Here is a 16,068-nt window from a genome sequence, read left to right on the forward strand (position 1 = left end):
CTTACAGCCAGTCGATCGTACGCTTAGCAGCAACTAACCTTAAAATTGTACAAGCGTGCCGGAGTGACCCATACCCATGCTCAGGCATACATGCCTGCACAGGTAGAAAATATTGAATTTCGATTATTTTTCGGTCGACTGCGCAGGTCACTATACTTGTGCTTTTGAGATAGGGCGGTGTGTGTATTTCGGGCTTTAGATAGTATAGACAGAGTGCTAATTCTTTCACTTCTACTTTGTAGGGGACTCTAAAAAAGTATTCCTTGACTAAAATAAGCGAGTGAACTGCACGAATGACTTCGTTTTCCGTTTCTCATTGGCCTTAATTTTATTTTCTCATTCGCAAACCTTATGCGAATAGTTTTCATACTTGAAATTAGCAGAAAATTTCTTAATCTTGGAAAATTATACTTTTTTAAAGCTGAATCAAACTATATTAGGGAAAACTCAAAGTTTCGAGGCCGAAATGTGGTCGAGAAACCAATAATTCACAAATTACAGCAAAATTATGGGCATTTTGGATCCTCTTCAAATAGTGTCATATGTTCCAGCATCAAAAAATACGTCATAAAAAATTTAGATCAATAAACTTCCCCAATGGGCTAGGCTAGATCAAAACCAAAAAAAACCTTATATTTTTACATAATTATAAGGTTTTGAGTCATTATTTCCGCCATTCCTGACGTAAGATTTTTACCTAAAAATGACATAAGCATGATGTAAACGTGACGGAAAAGTGACATCTATATGAACTAATTGACATTATAATGATCTAACAATGATATCACAGTGACGTCACCTTCATGTCAAATATCTGACTTAAATATGATTTATCCTTACGTAAGATTCACATAATTCTTACGTTATTATATGTCACGATATTGTAATTAAAATGACCTAAAATGATATCACAGTGACGTCACGTTTATGTCAAATTAAAACTTAAATATGATTTATCCTTACGTAAGATTTACATAATTCTTACGTTATTATATGTCACGATATTGTAATTAAAATGACCTAACAATGATATCACAGTGACGTCACGTTTGTCAAATATCTGACTTAAATATGATTTATCCTTACGTAAGGTTTACATAATTCTTACGTTATTATTTGTCACGATATTGTAATTAAAATGACCTGGAAATGATGTCACATTGTCGTCAAATACCTTCCTATAATATGATTTTTCTTTACGTAAAGTTTACCTACTTTTTCCGTTGCTCGATGTCACGAGATTAAAATGTCATCGATATGTAATGAATTGATCTATTCATTCATGTTAGACAATAATAAAAATTTATTGTATGGTATTTTATATAAGTACCTACATGTAAAAATCGATCAGAAAATTATTTAGTAACAAAAGTAATGGTTTTTATTTCAATAAAAAGTACCTACAATATAAAAAATGTATAAAAATTGTATAGCTTAAATGAAAACAGAAGTAATCGAAAATAGTTCGACGGAATATTTTCAATCGTATCACATTCATGATGCAAATTACGATTTTACTTGATTCTAGCTTATATATAGTTTCATATAAAGGAGAAACTGTTTCTACATAATTTTTCGCATTCCAATGTATTCAATGTTTGTTCTGATACTTCAGTACTGCTAGAAGAAGTTTTTGATGTTGCTTTCTCACTATATTTAAATGGTTGTAAATCGGTTCTTGAATAAACATATTTCCAAAATTCAATACATTTTAATATTTCAAATTCATTGTGTTTACTTTGATTAAACTCTAATTGCTAAAATAATTAAACATTCAATAACTTAAACCAAAAATTGTACATTTACTAATCTGCCAAAACGCAATCAAAATTTCAATCAGAAACCCGAAAAATATAATAATGGTGCGTGCAGTGATGCTCCCTATTAGTATTATAAAATGAAAAATTGTATTTATTTGTTTACAAACCTAAAAAAAATAATGTATCTATGTCAAGTTAGCAAAGCAACTTTTCAGGATTAAATTGGTAATACGCCAATAATTATCCAGTAGCTAACCGTAAATTACCCGGGGAAAAAAATTTCCGCTCTTTCCAAAACGGAGAAAAGTGATGCTTTGCTAACTTGATAGAAAACTTAGCAAAGCAACTTTACATAGACCAAAATAATTTTTGGTAGACTCATAATAAGCCCCTATTTAACCGTAAATTAATCGGGAAAAAAATTTTTTCCGTTGTTTCCATAACACAGAAAACTGATGCTTTGCTAACTTGACAGTCAACTTGGCGAAGCAACTTTTCCCAATCAAATTGAAAATAGAATCATAATAAGCCGCTATTTAACCGTAAAACAACAAATTTTTTGTTTTTTTTTATGATACTGATGTTTCACCAATTTCATTAGAAAATTAAATAATTAACGAATATTCTTAATTTAAAATTTTTTTACAATATCTACTGTTGCACAAGTTAAAATCACAGATGTTTGTATATATAGATGGAGAGCTGTCGAGTAATAATCTTGATGCACAATATATATAAACGCCAGTTACCAACATTGCATTTCCGAAATGTCAGCAACATTAAATACCATCAATGGTCGTTAATATTAGAACTATATGCATTAAAATAAATAAATGAAAATAACCTATTAAAAAACAACCTAAGTAAAGTAAACTCGAATAGTAAGTATTCAAAATAATTTAAATTGAGCAAGTTAAATTTTTGGAACAATTTAATCGCGAAAATAAATAAAATTTCATTTTTTGTTGAGATTTGTAATTTTAAATATAAGTTCATTTTTGTGTGCTGTTAGTACGCAAAACCAACAAAATTTATTATAATGCAGATCCATATCAATACCATAAATTACCTATCTTTATATATTTAGCGCGATAGAGTTAAAAAAAATATTATATTATTATTACCCGAAATATATTATATATATATATATATATTGGAGGTTAAAGCACACACCGGGTTTTATAATCAGATCTTTATTTTCTATTGATAAATCTATGCAACTTTCTAGGGATTCCCACGGATTACTTGTCGAAAATTAATGGAAAATGTACCTTTATAATAAAATCATCGTTTTCAGTTGAATGAATACTATCCAACGTTTTCAATATGTTTTGCGGTGAACGATATTCAGTAGAAACGTTTTTGCAGTAATTTTTAATACTATTTGAGGCACTGTAGGCAAAAGATAAATGTTTTTGAGACATTTATTTTAATGTTAGCTAATAAATAAAGACAACAAACAGGTTATAAAACCAATATAATAACAACAAATTATTTAATCGTTACCATGACAATGACTTCATAAGGCTCATGCTAGAGCAGATATAAGTGATCCCTCATGTGCATGTTGCGTCCCTGGAGCTAAATGATGAATTTTTATGTTTTTTGGGATGCTGAACCGAATGGAATTGGCCCCTAGATTGAAACGTGCTCGAGAAGCCAGTAATCTATATAATATATCAAAATTATAGGTTTTTATCAACACTTTTTGAAAATATTTTAATCTTCAAGTCTTCTGATCTACTTTTTTGCGGTGAATCAAATAGAACGGGTCTCGCGGCTAAAATGTTATCGAGGAACCAGGCATTCATAAAATTATAGCAAAATTAAGGTTTTTTGGGTCTACTCTAACCCATTTTAGAAAGATGCTAGTATTAACCTTTTCTTAAGTATTTTTTTAAGCTGAATCGATTTAAAAATTGTTGTTTTTTGGATTCTACATATTTTGAAGATTTGTTGGTCATAAGGTCTTTTCTGATGTATTATTTATGAGTGAATCGAATAGAATTAATTGAAACTGGTTAAGTTTGATTCAGCGTAAAAAAGTGTAATTTTCTAAGATTTAGAAATTTTCTGCTAATTGGAAGTATGAAAGTTGATAACCGTAGGCACAAAAAACTATTGGCATAAGGTTTGCGAATGAAAAAATAAAATTAAGTCTCTTACAAAGCAGAAGTGAAAGAATTAGCACCCTGTCTATACTATCTAAAGCCCGAAATACACACCCCGCCCTATCTCAAAAGCACAAGTGTAGCGACCTGAGCAGTCGACCGAAAAAGAATCGAAATTCAATATTTTCTACCTGTGCAGGCATGTAGGCCTGAACATGGGTATGGGTCACTCCAGCACGCTTGTTAATTTTAAGCTGTAAGAGACCACTTTTAATAATCTTGTATTAGTGCATTCATTTTTTTTTGCGAGTCAATCTTTACACCAGGTTGCGTTTTCCCTTCTTTTTAAACTTCATGCGGTCACTTACAAATCGACTAAAGCGATCTAGTTCTTCTTTATAGTTCTATACATACCCGAATGTGTATGCCGACTTTACTGATCTTACAACCGATATAAACTTGCTGTGCGCCTTCAAATCACTTGTTTAATATCAAATAGGCAATAATATTTGTAAAAAATCAGTTTTTTAATTACAATACATGTGTAAAAAAATTGTAAATCATTTCGTTAGCCACTATCAAATATGAAGTAAGAAGAGTTTTTATGGACGTTCTTATTCAGTGTGTCGCATTTAAGATGAAGACTCTCATATTTTCGTTACTTATAGGAATATCGATTTGAAATTTTGCACAGTCTACAGGGTGATGGGTCACATTTTTTAAGATACTTAACCGAAATCAGAACTTTAAACTGAGCCTACTACAAATTGACAAATAGGGTCAATTCTTAATATTTTGCCTAGCGTCAGAGATTGATTGCAAAATTCGCATTTGTAATTTTTTTCATCATTTTGGTCTACTGCACTCATAATTATTACCTACAAGTTAATTGAAATATTTGAATACTTAACACGATTAAATTATTAATTTTTCCTGTTTTTACATTCGATAGCACATTAGTCATAAAATTACAAAATAAACTTTTACAACTAGTGTATTATGAAATGTAAAAACTGGACAAATTGATAATTTAATAGTGTTATGTATTCAAATATTTCAATAAACATACAATAATAGGCGACTTTGCATTCTATGGTATTATCTCTATGATAAAGTCAAAGTCAGTGAATGCGATATGATGAATGCTAGAGAAGACTGCGAGTGAGTTTCCCTGTGTCCATGTCATAGTCATATGTCATAATCATATGATGCATAGAGATTTTGTGTTGCTATTATATTTGTTTTGTACAAAGAAGTTATATGCAGTTTTATATTATTTTTTCTAAAAAATAACAAAGTGTTTAATATGCTGATTTGTATATTCTCCAATATGTATTACACTCCGATAACCTTTAATGTATTAAATAATATTCCATAAATCGTTTTTTAACTATTTACTTAATAGCAATAATGTAATCAATATGTAGCCAATGACATATATATTAGACAAAGAAACAGGGGAACTCACTGGCAGTATTCTCTCTGATTCATCATATCGCAATTTTTGGGTCCTGGCGTTCTCTAGTTGTATAAACTCATTGAAATTAACTCACAGACCTATGTTTATTTTAAACAATACAAAAATGAACTGTAACTAAACTTTTACTATAAGCCATAAAAATAATTAACTTCAACAGAAACAAATAACAGTAAGGGAAAGAAAATTTTTCCCGTACCGAATTTACTTTCCCCCCTAATGTTATTTGTTCATTGTCCGATAACTATTTAAAATACAAGATAAACCGGTTTTCTGGTATTTAAAAATTTCAGAAAAATACGATACTTCAGAAAGTTATTAAATCAGCGTAAACATCTGCACAGTGGGAAAAAACCCTTTTCATGTGTGCAACGGAATATACATATTTTATTGTAAAAATATCTTTGAATAAGAACAAGTAAAATTTTATATTTGTTAAATTAAATACAACTGCACGGTCTTGTCCAAAAATTACGTTGAAAATAATAAATAAACCAATATTTTGTTGGATTGATTTAAAATGTTGCGCCATATATGTGTAATATAATAAGTGTCGCCAACTATATGTATAATACTGTAATATAATAAATAAAAAAGATACAGTTGTTTCCGTATTCTCAACATAGATACACGTGTTATTTTTAATCATTCTCTGCAAAAGATAGTAATAAAGTTAACATATTTCAGATAATCTGTTATTATTTTTAAACTTTACTATGCCATTATGTTTTTACGAAGGAAGTGTTATAAAATTAGATAATTTTTGAGGTGTACTTCTTGTCAAGAAAAAGTCATTCGAATCGAATAGAATGAAAAATATGAAATTTGAATAATTTTTTTGATTATTTTTTTGAAGAAAAAAACAAAGAAAACATCCTTCATCCATTTTTTCAAAAAACGCTAAAAACTTTTAGTTTAGTTTCTGTGAACGCAACCATCAGTGACCGGAAAGAAAATGACAGATCATAAAAATGAAATAATGCCTTTCATTTATGATGTAAATGATATAGCCTCTGATGTAAAGTAATCATTTGCTATGTTTATATTAGAAGTAAATCACTTAATAAATTTTAAACAGAAATAGGAATAGAGTAATTGAAGAAATTGAAAAAATGGACTTTTTAAAATTTAAAGCGGAAATATCTGAAGGAACCGTCAATAAAATAAAACAAGTATCAATTAAAGATGAAATATTTGAAGATTCATTTGAAATTAAACAGGAAGAAATTTATTTCAAAGATACGCTCACAGAATATGAAAATGTTAAGCTTGAACAACAATTAAATACAGAACTTATAATTAAGAACGAAATTTTTAATGAAAATGGTTTAGAACACCAACGGACTGATACCGAAGAGAAACATTTTTCATGTAAAATTTGTGGTGAAACTTTTACTCTAAAACAAAATTTAATTAAGCATAAGCTCATTCACTTTGGAAAAGAAATTTTTTCATGTGAAATTTGCGATAAAACATTTACTGCGAAACATAATTTAATTATTCACAATCGAACTCACACTGGAGACAAACCTTTTTCATGTGAAGCCTGTGAAAAAATTTTTAGTGATAGAAGTAGTTTAATGATACATAAACGAACGCATACTGGTGAAAAACTATTTACATGTGAATTTTGCGATAAAAAATTTGGGAATCATAACAATTTAGTTGTTCATAAACGAATTCATACTGGAGAAAAACCTCTAGCATGTGACATTTGTAATAAGACTTTTAATCAGCAACCGAGTTTAATTAGACATAAAAGAATTCATACTGGAGAAAAACCTTTTTCTTGTGAAGTTTGTGATAAAAAATTTAATTCACACAGTGATTTAACTCGGCATAAACTAATTCACGCCGGAGAAAAGCCTTATTCATGTGAAATTTGTAATAAAAAATTTAGTTTAAAACATCATTTAAATGGACATAAACGAAATCATTTTCGAGAAAAACATTTTAATGTGAAGTCTGAAACAGTTACATTGAAACATGAAGGAATTAAAGAAGAAATACCAGATGGAATTTTTTAAATTTAACATATATTAATTTAAAAACAAATATCAGACGAAAATTTTGAAACAAGACCTGTGTACCAATTAATAATGGAAATAAACGTTTTTCATGTGAAGTTAATGATAAAACGTATACTCGCCAAAGCAGTCCAAATGTCCATAAAGGAACTCTTAATGAAGGAAAATCATTTTCATGTGATCTTTGTGATAAAACATTCACGTAACAAAACAATTTATCTTGGCATAAAAGAACTCATAATGGAGAAAAACATGTGAAGTTTGATTAAATTAATAATCCAATTAATCTACGGAGGTTCAATGTTAAACAAAATTGCCATCAGAAAACAAAAAATACGTTGTTATAGAAGAAAACAAGTCAAGAAACATAGCGTTTTTTTTGTTTACGGCTAATCAATGGCTAAGTTAACCGAAAAAATTAGCAACAGTTTTCTTGCGATTAAAAAAAGTTGACCTCCAATGCAAAAAAATTAAATGGGAAAGTTCTAGATCTCAAAAAAAACCTAGCGATTCATGTCTCGCAAGTTCGATTTGGATATTTGGATACGTAGGTGCCGAGAAAACTTAAAAAAATGAGCAAAAATAGTCGTTTCCACATTTGCTTATAATTTTCTTTTTTTCGATTTTAAAGTTGATATTAATTGAAGTTATGAGTAATAGGTTCACAAATCTTCAGTTTTTTTTTTGCAAAAAATTTTGAAAATTTTTCGAAAAAGAATGTCTTTCGTAAAAATTTCCCTCTTGGTCGAGGAACTATGAGTAGGTGTTTAATAATAACTCGTATTAAAATAATAATTGATTCTTTATTGAATAATATTCTTGTAACAACATAAAAATAAATATTAATCACATTCTACATTCGGCGCGTATATATAACAGGTTGGCTGATAAGTCCCCGGCCTGACACATAGATGGCGTCGCTAGTATTAAATGCATATTATTTTTATATAGTACCAACCTTCAAATGATTCGTGTCAAAATTTGACGTCTGTAAGTCAATTAGTTTGTGAGATAGAGCGTCTTTTGTGAAGCAACTTTTGTTATTGTGAAAAAAATGGAATTTCGTGTTTTGATAAAATACTGTTTTCTGAAGGGAAAAAATACAGAGTCCGGAAACTCATTATCAAGCCAAGTTTTTGCTTCCACTGTATTTTTTCCCTTCAGAAAACAGTATTTTATCAAAACACGAAATTCCATTTTTTCCATTTTTTTCACAATAACAAAAGTTGCTTCACAAAAGACGCTCTATCTCACAAACTAATTGACTTACAGACGTCAAATTTTGACACGAATCATTTGAAGGTTGGTACTATATAAAAATAATATGCATTTAATACTAGCGACGCCATCTATGTGTCAGACCGGGGACTTATCAGCCAACCTATTATATTGAATGAATAATTACGTTTTGATTTAAATCACAGTTGGCTGCATTCTATGCACCTGACATCCCCCTTTTTCCATGAATTATAAAAGGAATGTATTTTTAAATTTATGTATCTAATAGTTCAACCTCTGAGGTCGCTTGATGCTTCGACCGCTTCTTGTTGTTGTTTGCTCGTTTGAGGATAGAGGGCTTGACAATATGTTTTCCTTGGGCTTCTCCTCTTCCTTGTTGATTCTGGATTTATTGTTGGTACTATTTCATTGTTTTGTACTGGATGATCTGAAGACTGGACGGGTGATTTAGTTTCAGGAGCTTCTGTATTGCTTCGAATGAACCATAAATTTCTTCTATATTTTACACCGTCGGGTGTTTCTATTATATATGATCTGGGTTCTGGAGTTTCAGCTATTATTTTCGCGGGCAACCAATCTTTGTGCGCGTGTCTGTATAAGACCTCGTCGCCTAGCTTGAAAGCTTGCGCTTGCTGCTTGTTTTTATCCGCATATCTTTTCTCCTTTTTTCGATATTGCTTTAAATTTTTCCCGACCGATTTTATTACTTTGGGTTGCAACAATTTGTCGCTTATTGGTAGTAATGTTTTTGTTCTTTTGCTCATCAATTTTTGAACTGGGGATTCTAACTTTCCTCTAGGTGTATTTCTGTGGTACAGTAATGCAAGTTTAAGGATGGATACCCAATATTAAATTTGAAGTTATTTTATTCAATTTTTAATTCAATACAAATTTTGTTTTTAACATATCATTCTATACATAACAACTAATTTACATCAATTTTAAGTTTTACGAAAGAATCAAAAATAAGTGGTTTATACAAGTGATAGATTGCAGTTTCTTAAATTATTTTTTCAGGTTTCCTTTGTAAAATTTCGTATTAATGCACATAATTAATAAAATTATTTCTTCTTCCCATATTGAGTACACTTGGGTCAGTACCTACCATTGACCCTGAGGTGTCATTGTTAATCCAACGCATAAAATGTTGAACCATTCTATCGGGCTCTATAAAAAAAATTAGAAAAACAATAGTTAATGCATGAATTTCTTAATGATATGTATTAACGATCTAAGCTGATTATTGAATATAACTAAAAAATATCCGATGACAATATTATGTATTATCATTTAACTGACTTTTATTGAAGATAATAGTTTGATAAAAGATTAAGCATTTGATATAAAAAACCTATTAAAACTGTTCTAAATGATATTTGTTATAATCTCAAAGTAGTGCCAAATATCACCAAAACATTGCAATTCGTTACAATGAATAAATTGAGCTTATGAGAGAGGGTAATACTGATCACTATACTCACATCAGGATTATTACATCCAATCATTTCTTCATATGATACTAGATAACATAAAAAATCAGTAGGTTCATTTGGATTGACAGGCATGTTTGAAACATCAGCAGGATGGCTAAGTACTACTATTTTTAAGATCATTATACTACAAAAAAATTAGTGTTTAATTAGTTTTATTCATGAAATAAAATATTTTTCGGTAATCTTATCAACTTACTTGACTTTAAAGAGGCATTCAGTTGTATATTATTTCTAGTATATTAAAATAAATGACAAAGTCTTATATATTATCATCATATTCATATACATCTTCATCTATCCTGTGAAATTCGTATGGCTCACTAGCTTCATAGACGTCTTCTCTGTCTATGCTTTGTAATTCATAAGATTCGTTAGCGTCATCTTCTCCACTGTCTTCTGAACTATCTTCGTCTTCACTGCTCAAACGACACTCATCATTAATTATATTATTGGTATTAGACGAGGTGGTAGTTAGACGATGTAGTTCTTGCGTGATACTTTGAATGACTTTTTTATTTTTAGTCACTCGTGGTTTTCCATTGACGCTTTCGCTCAAAAAAAATTTAATACCGTCTTCTCCAGTATCATTATATATTTTTTGTAATATTTCAAATGTTATCTTCGCAGATGCAATTCGACCTTTCATAAAACTAGAAATTTTGAGAACTTCCAAAGATTTTTTTTGTTGCTTGTGCTTCAATTTTATCAACCTTTGCTTTTAAAATTGCTTGGATAGACTTAGCGTACTTGAAGAGTAATTTAGACACGCCTAATTGACTAATTATTTTTAACAAATTTGTAACATCAGTTACTGCATTGTGAGCATTAGCCACAATGATTCCATTGAGAATGATTTTTTTTCTTTCTTCCGATCTGGAAGACATTCTTTTAATGCTGGAAGAGAGTCTGACATCATATTTACTTGGGCCTGAAATTCCTCCATAAGCCCATGTTGTTGTAAATGGTTCAGCAGAATATTAGTATCAAATCTAAGATAACAAAAATTCAATGATTTAATTAATTGTTCTTTGAAAGGATGTTGTATCCTTTTATTATTGAAAAACTTACGTTCATTTACGTTGAATGTAATTGTTGGAAATAGTGAAAAATTCGGCGAAGTATTTCAGAATAAAAAAAATAGAAATCAAAAGTTTAATTTTTTAAATAAATTGACAAGTCTTACTGTCAAAGACATTAAAAAATTTTTGTCTTCTACTTTTTTTAATCGTCAACTGCGCCGTATTTTTACCATTTCATGGAAGCATGTGTTCCTGTTTAGATGAGCTAATAAATAAATTAATGAATACACTAAAAATTTTTAAAAATACCTAAAGCCATTGTGCGCTACCAGTACAACTTTATTGCGGTTACCAACAACGGCTAAGAAATAATGAAATCGTGAAGAGCTTCCTTTATTGGAACTGTTTCAAGTTGCATGTCGTTTAAATATAACTTATTATCACAAACTGTTAAGCCAGTTATAAAACTAGCACCCCTTGACATTCCAAAAGCAGGTACTATGTATCTATTAAAAACATTTCCTTCATCAATTGCTGCAGCGATTTGGCAAATCTCACTGAGATCAGCTGAAAGACCTGAGGTTCCTAGATCAAAAATAACCAATTTTTCATCACCTGATACCACATTCTCTGAAAAATAAATCGAAAGTTGTCGCTATAATTGAAATTTTCAAGTAATATTCATTACTAGGTGTAATTATGAATAATCTGTAAAAGATAGTCATGCAATTTACATTATTATTTAGTTATTTGAATTCAAATAACTACTAACCTTCTGTCCAATAACTATCCTGTAAAACTGATGAGAAATCAAATTGGGCACACCCACTGCGATAAGAAATGCCTTCTTGATTTTCCTTGATCTGTTCTTTCCGTGTTCTTTCTTTTTTTCTCTCGTTCATTTTTTTCCTAACATCAGGATCACAAAGCCGTTTCAAACGAATGTTATAAATTTTGTCTTTTGCTGTGCGATATTTTTCAGTGTAAAAACCCGGAGAATAGCCAGCTTTTTGATTTACTAATGTAACATATGCTGATCCTTCATTAGGTTTTAGAGCAGCTACTCTGACTCGTGTAGGGAATGAAGCAGTAGATGCAAAGAATAAGTTTTTAAGATGACACACTGCCACAGTATGATTGAAGGATTCATTCCGCTGCGTTGACCCACATGGCGCTAATTGATGGACATTTTCAGCCAATTTCTTGAAAATATTTTCAATGCTTTTTCTACGATTGTTATCGTTCATTGGTTTTTTGCCGGGTAAATTTTTATAAGTATAGGGTCAGGATCCTGAACAAAACCACACCATAAACCACATTTCTCATGATTCTCGTAAGCATGGTCAACAACACACAATAATAATTCTTTGATGGCTTCAGGATTATTTCTATTGCACTCAAGAATCAACGTCAGACGTCTTGAAAAATATTTGATGGCAGCTACTGGCATCTTCAGAGCATAGATATTACTAGTGACATTCTTCTTTACATGGTTGATGTCAGACCATTTTTTAATTTCCCAGGACACGTGCTCTCTCAAATTACTCATAGTAGCAGCATCATCATCAGCAATTAACACCGACACTCGAGTCATGTGTTTCTTCAAGAGATTGTTGTGTGCAATCAAGTTGATTGCCATTGCAGGTTCCATCCCCTTTGAGCTACCCGTCCAATTTCGTTGACAACGATGCTTCTTCTTTGAGTCGCTGTTTTTACAATGAGAACAACATTTTGATTTTGTATCGATTCTAAGTAAGCGACCTGAATGGTAGCCAAATAAAGAAGCATGTCCTGAAGAAATGATTGTAAGAATGAGTAGTATTCAATAAGAGATTAGTGAAAATTATGTAGATAAGTACCTGACAAACTGTTCCTACTGAATCCAGATCCGCGTTTCTGCCAGCCAGCCAAATTATGGATTTTAAAAATATTTTAATTTATTCTCAACGTCCTTTATGCTCACGTGTAAGTGGCGTGCGACGTAATTGTATTTTCTCATGATGATTTAATGAATTGAGCCATTCTACAATAATATAAAATTTATTAGATTATTGTATACTTTTTAAAAAGAGTATTCCACAACAATTGTTAAATTATAGAATTTTCAGAGAATGTTATTGTTACCTCTTCGTTGTTTTTTGCTGCAATTGTTGCTGCTTTCTCTATTTTTATGGCACTTTCGAAGCTGTCATTGGCACATTCTTCAATTATATTGGCGAGAAATTCCTCATATCGTTTGAGTTGAGAAGGTTTCATTGTTGGAATGTCCAAACAAGACAACGTATATTGAGTGGCTTGGTGAGGATGTCTGCGATTTGCTTGCTGCTCTCGACGTGTTGCAATGTCACAGTGTTGTCGACGTGTTGCTGGATGTACTTCCTCGGTATCTCAATTTGTTTCTTTCCTTTTGTCGTTTTTCCTTCGTGGGCGTTCTGTAACATGTGAATGGCTGACATGTTATCGACCTTCAGGGTGATCGGCTGATCACTTTTCAAAATACCAAGTTCCAGTGCGATTCTTTTGATCCAGCACACATCGTCAATCACTGACACCGCTGCTCTGTACTCGGCTTCTGCAGTCGAAGTTGCCACCAGTCGCTGCTTCTGTGAGTACCAGATTACTGGCCCTCCTCTCATCACTAATACTCCACTCGTCGACTGCCTCGTCTCGGAATCTCCTCCAAAGTCTGAATCGGTGTAGGCCACGAGTTCTCTGTCTCCTCCGAAGTGGATTCCAGCTGTCACTGTCCCTCTCAGATACTGGAACACTCGTTTCACCATCGCCTGATGGCTTTTCATCGGTTTGTTGCAGAATCGACTAAGGTAGTTCACAGCGAAGCTGATGTCTGGCCGAGTTATTGTTGTTAAGTACAACAAACTCCCTATCGCCTCGCGATAGTTGTTGTTCGCTGGAAATGCCTCGTCGTCCTTGAAGTTGGTTTTCTTCGTAACCATTCCTTGCTCAATTGGTGTGGATGCTGGGTTGCACTGGTCGAGTTTTACCTTCTTCAAGATCTTCTCCGTGTACCGAAGTTGACTCACAAATACACCGTCCTGGCCGATCTTGATTTCCATGCCCAAGTACGTTAACTTGTTTTCTGCCTTCTTGCTGTACGTGATCTGGAATTCCTTGTTGATCTCGCCTAAGAGTCTGTATATTTCCTTTTCATCCTTGCCAGCTATCAATCCATCATCCACGAACAGTGAGAGCATAATGCTCTTGTCCTTGTTATAGTAAATGCACGGATCATCATCGGTGCTGATCAGGCCAATTTTCTCCTCAAAGTGTGTGGTGACTCTCTCGTTCCACATCCTTGGAGCTTGTTTGAGTCCGTAAAGACTCCTGTCCAGCTTGCAGACTTTTCCTGATCCATCGTCGAACCTTTCAAGCTGGTTCATGTAGAAGACTTGTTCCAGATTTCCATACAAAAATGCTGTCTTCACATCGAACGATACCAGTTTCATCTTTTCTGACGCTGCGTGGCCTAAAAGTAATCGAATCGATGCATGTCGGGCTACTGGGCTAAATGTTTCTGCGTAGTCCACTCCTTCCTTCTGCTCAAACCCTCTAGCTACAAGTCTGGCCTTCAGTCTACCATCCGCTTTCTCTTTCAGTACCCAACAAGTGATCGGCCTGACTCCTTCTGGACAGTCCACCAGTTCCCACGTTTTCATTTCCGTCAGTGAGTCGTACTCCTCCTGTATTGCTTGTCTCCACTTCTCATCCTTGAGTGCCTCGCTCATGGGGATGTCCTCAGTTTCACCAATCATGGCTACTTTTGCACTCTTTCCTCCACGCCGGAAGTCAAGTATGCAATCTCTCAGTCTCGGTGGTGATTGCAGAGTTCGTCGATCTCGCAAAACTCTTCCTTCTGGTTCTTCTGGCGGCTGCTTTTCCTTTTCGTTGTCACTTGCCTCTACTTCACTTTCTCCAGTTTCGTAGTTCTCTTCTTCTCTTTCTGACTCACTGCTGCTTTCTTCCTGCTTCTCCGGTGTGCCCTTTGGTGTCCCTTGCCTCAGTTTTATCTTTGGCTCGTCAAAGATCACAATGTCTGAGCAAACAATTTCTCTCTTTTCTTTCAGATAAATCCTGTAGCAGGGCGATGTCGTAGCCAACCAAAATTCCCTTTTCTGATTTTCTGTCGATCTTGCCTCTTTTCTGTGCTGGCTTCAGTACATAACATTCGCATCCAAAGGGTCGTAGCTTCTCAATTTTCATTTTCCTTCCGAACCACAACTCAGCTGGGCTTTTCCCTGGTACATTACTGGTTCCTGTCTGGTTGATCGTGAAGATCGCGTGGTTCATTGCCTCTGCCCACAGTCTCTCGTCCACTCCATCTGCATACAGTGCTGCCCTCGTTGCCTCGACGAATGTTCGCATCTCTCTCTCAACTCGTCCATTCTGTTCAGGCGTGTGTACATTCGTAAATGTGTGGAAGATTCCCAACTTATCCATCATCTCTCTGGTCTTTGTATTTTTCAGTTCGGTGCCATTATCAGATCTCAGACTCCTCACTCTTCTCCCTAGTTGATTTTCTACAAGTCTCAGGTAGCTTTCAATCTTCTCTGTGGCCTCACTTTTCGCCTTCATAAAGTAGCATGTTCGATAGTGCGTGAAATCATCCTTGAACATAAGCCAATACTTCATTTCTCCAAGTGATGGTATATTCATTTCGCCGGTGTCGACGTGCACTAGGTCTAGCGGCTGCTGGGCTGTCTTGGGGTTGTTTGGGTGTGAGGACCGATGTTGTTTACCATATGAGCACCCTGTGCACACATAGTCATTCCAGTCATCAACGTATTTTATTCCTTTCCTTTTCAAAATATCCCTCACATACTTCACATTTTGATGGGCGAGTCTCTCGTGCCATACTTTGATCGACTGAACCATCAAACTTGTCCCTTGTTCTCTCCTGAGCATCATTTGGTACTGGTTTCCTTTG

At 33.1% G+C, this 16,068-nt stretch overlaps 2 protein-coding genes across 2 annotated transcripts; both read right to left on the reverse strand.

Annotated features, from left to right (window-relative positions):
- Positions 1-9,614: 9,614 nt before the first annotated feature.
- Positions 9,615-10,633, reverse strand: LOC123290440 (inhibitor of growth protein 5-like). Its single transcript, XM_044870615.1, has 3 exons — positions 10,304-10,633; positions 10,096-10,231; positions 9,615-9,781 (listed from the first exon to the last, which is right to left on the reverse strand). Exons 2-3 carry the CDS (start codon positions 10,225-10,227, stop codon positions 9,716-9,718), a joined length of 198 nt encoding a protein of 65 aa, XP_044726550.1. The 5' UTR covers positions 10,228-10,231; positions 10,304-10,633; the 3' UTR covers positions 9,615-9,715.
- LOC123305838 lies at positions 10,367-12,373 on the reverse strand. The gene is made up of 4 exons (XM_044887678.1): positions 11,899-12,373; positions 11,561-11,756; positions 10,920-11,096; positions 10,367-10,757 (listed from the first exon to the last, which is right to left on the reverse strand). Exons 1-4 carry the CDS (start codon positions 12,371-12,373, stop codon positions 10,367-10,369), a joined length of 1,239 nt encoding a protein of 412 aa, XP_044743613.1.
- Between the last annotated feature and the right edge of the window lie 3,695 nt (positions 12,374-16,068).

Source organism: Chrysoperla carnea, chromosome 1 (assembly GCF_905475395.1).
Source record: "Chrysoperla carnea chromosome 1, inChrCarn1.1, whole genome shotgun sequence".
Classification (NCBI taxonomy): domain Eukaryota; kingdom Metazoa; phylum Arthropoda; class Insecta; order Neuroptera; family Chrysopidae; genus Chrysoperla; species Chrysoperla carnea.

Coding starts and splice junctions, on each gene's coding strand:
- LOC123290440 (XM_044870615.1), bottom strand. CDS start 10,227: ATGATCTTAAAAATAGTAGTACTTAGCCATCCTGCTGATGTTTCAAAC. Junction 9,782..10,095: donor TTGGATGTAATAATCCTGAT/GTGAGTATAGTG, acceptor TTTTTTTTATAG/AGCCCGATAGAATGGTTCAA.
- LOC123305838 (XM_044887678.1), bottom strand. CDS start 12,373: ATGAACGATAACAATCGTAGAAAAAGCATTGAAAATATTTTCAAGAAA. Junction 11,097..11,560: donor TTAACAGTTTGTGATAATAA/GTTATATTTAAA, acceptor TTGTTATCTTAG/ATTTGATACTAATATTCTGC. Junction 10,758..10,919: donor TGGCTAATGCTCACAATGCA/GTAACTGATGTT, acceptor CAAAATTTCTAG/TTTTATGAAAGGTCGAATTG.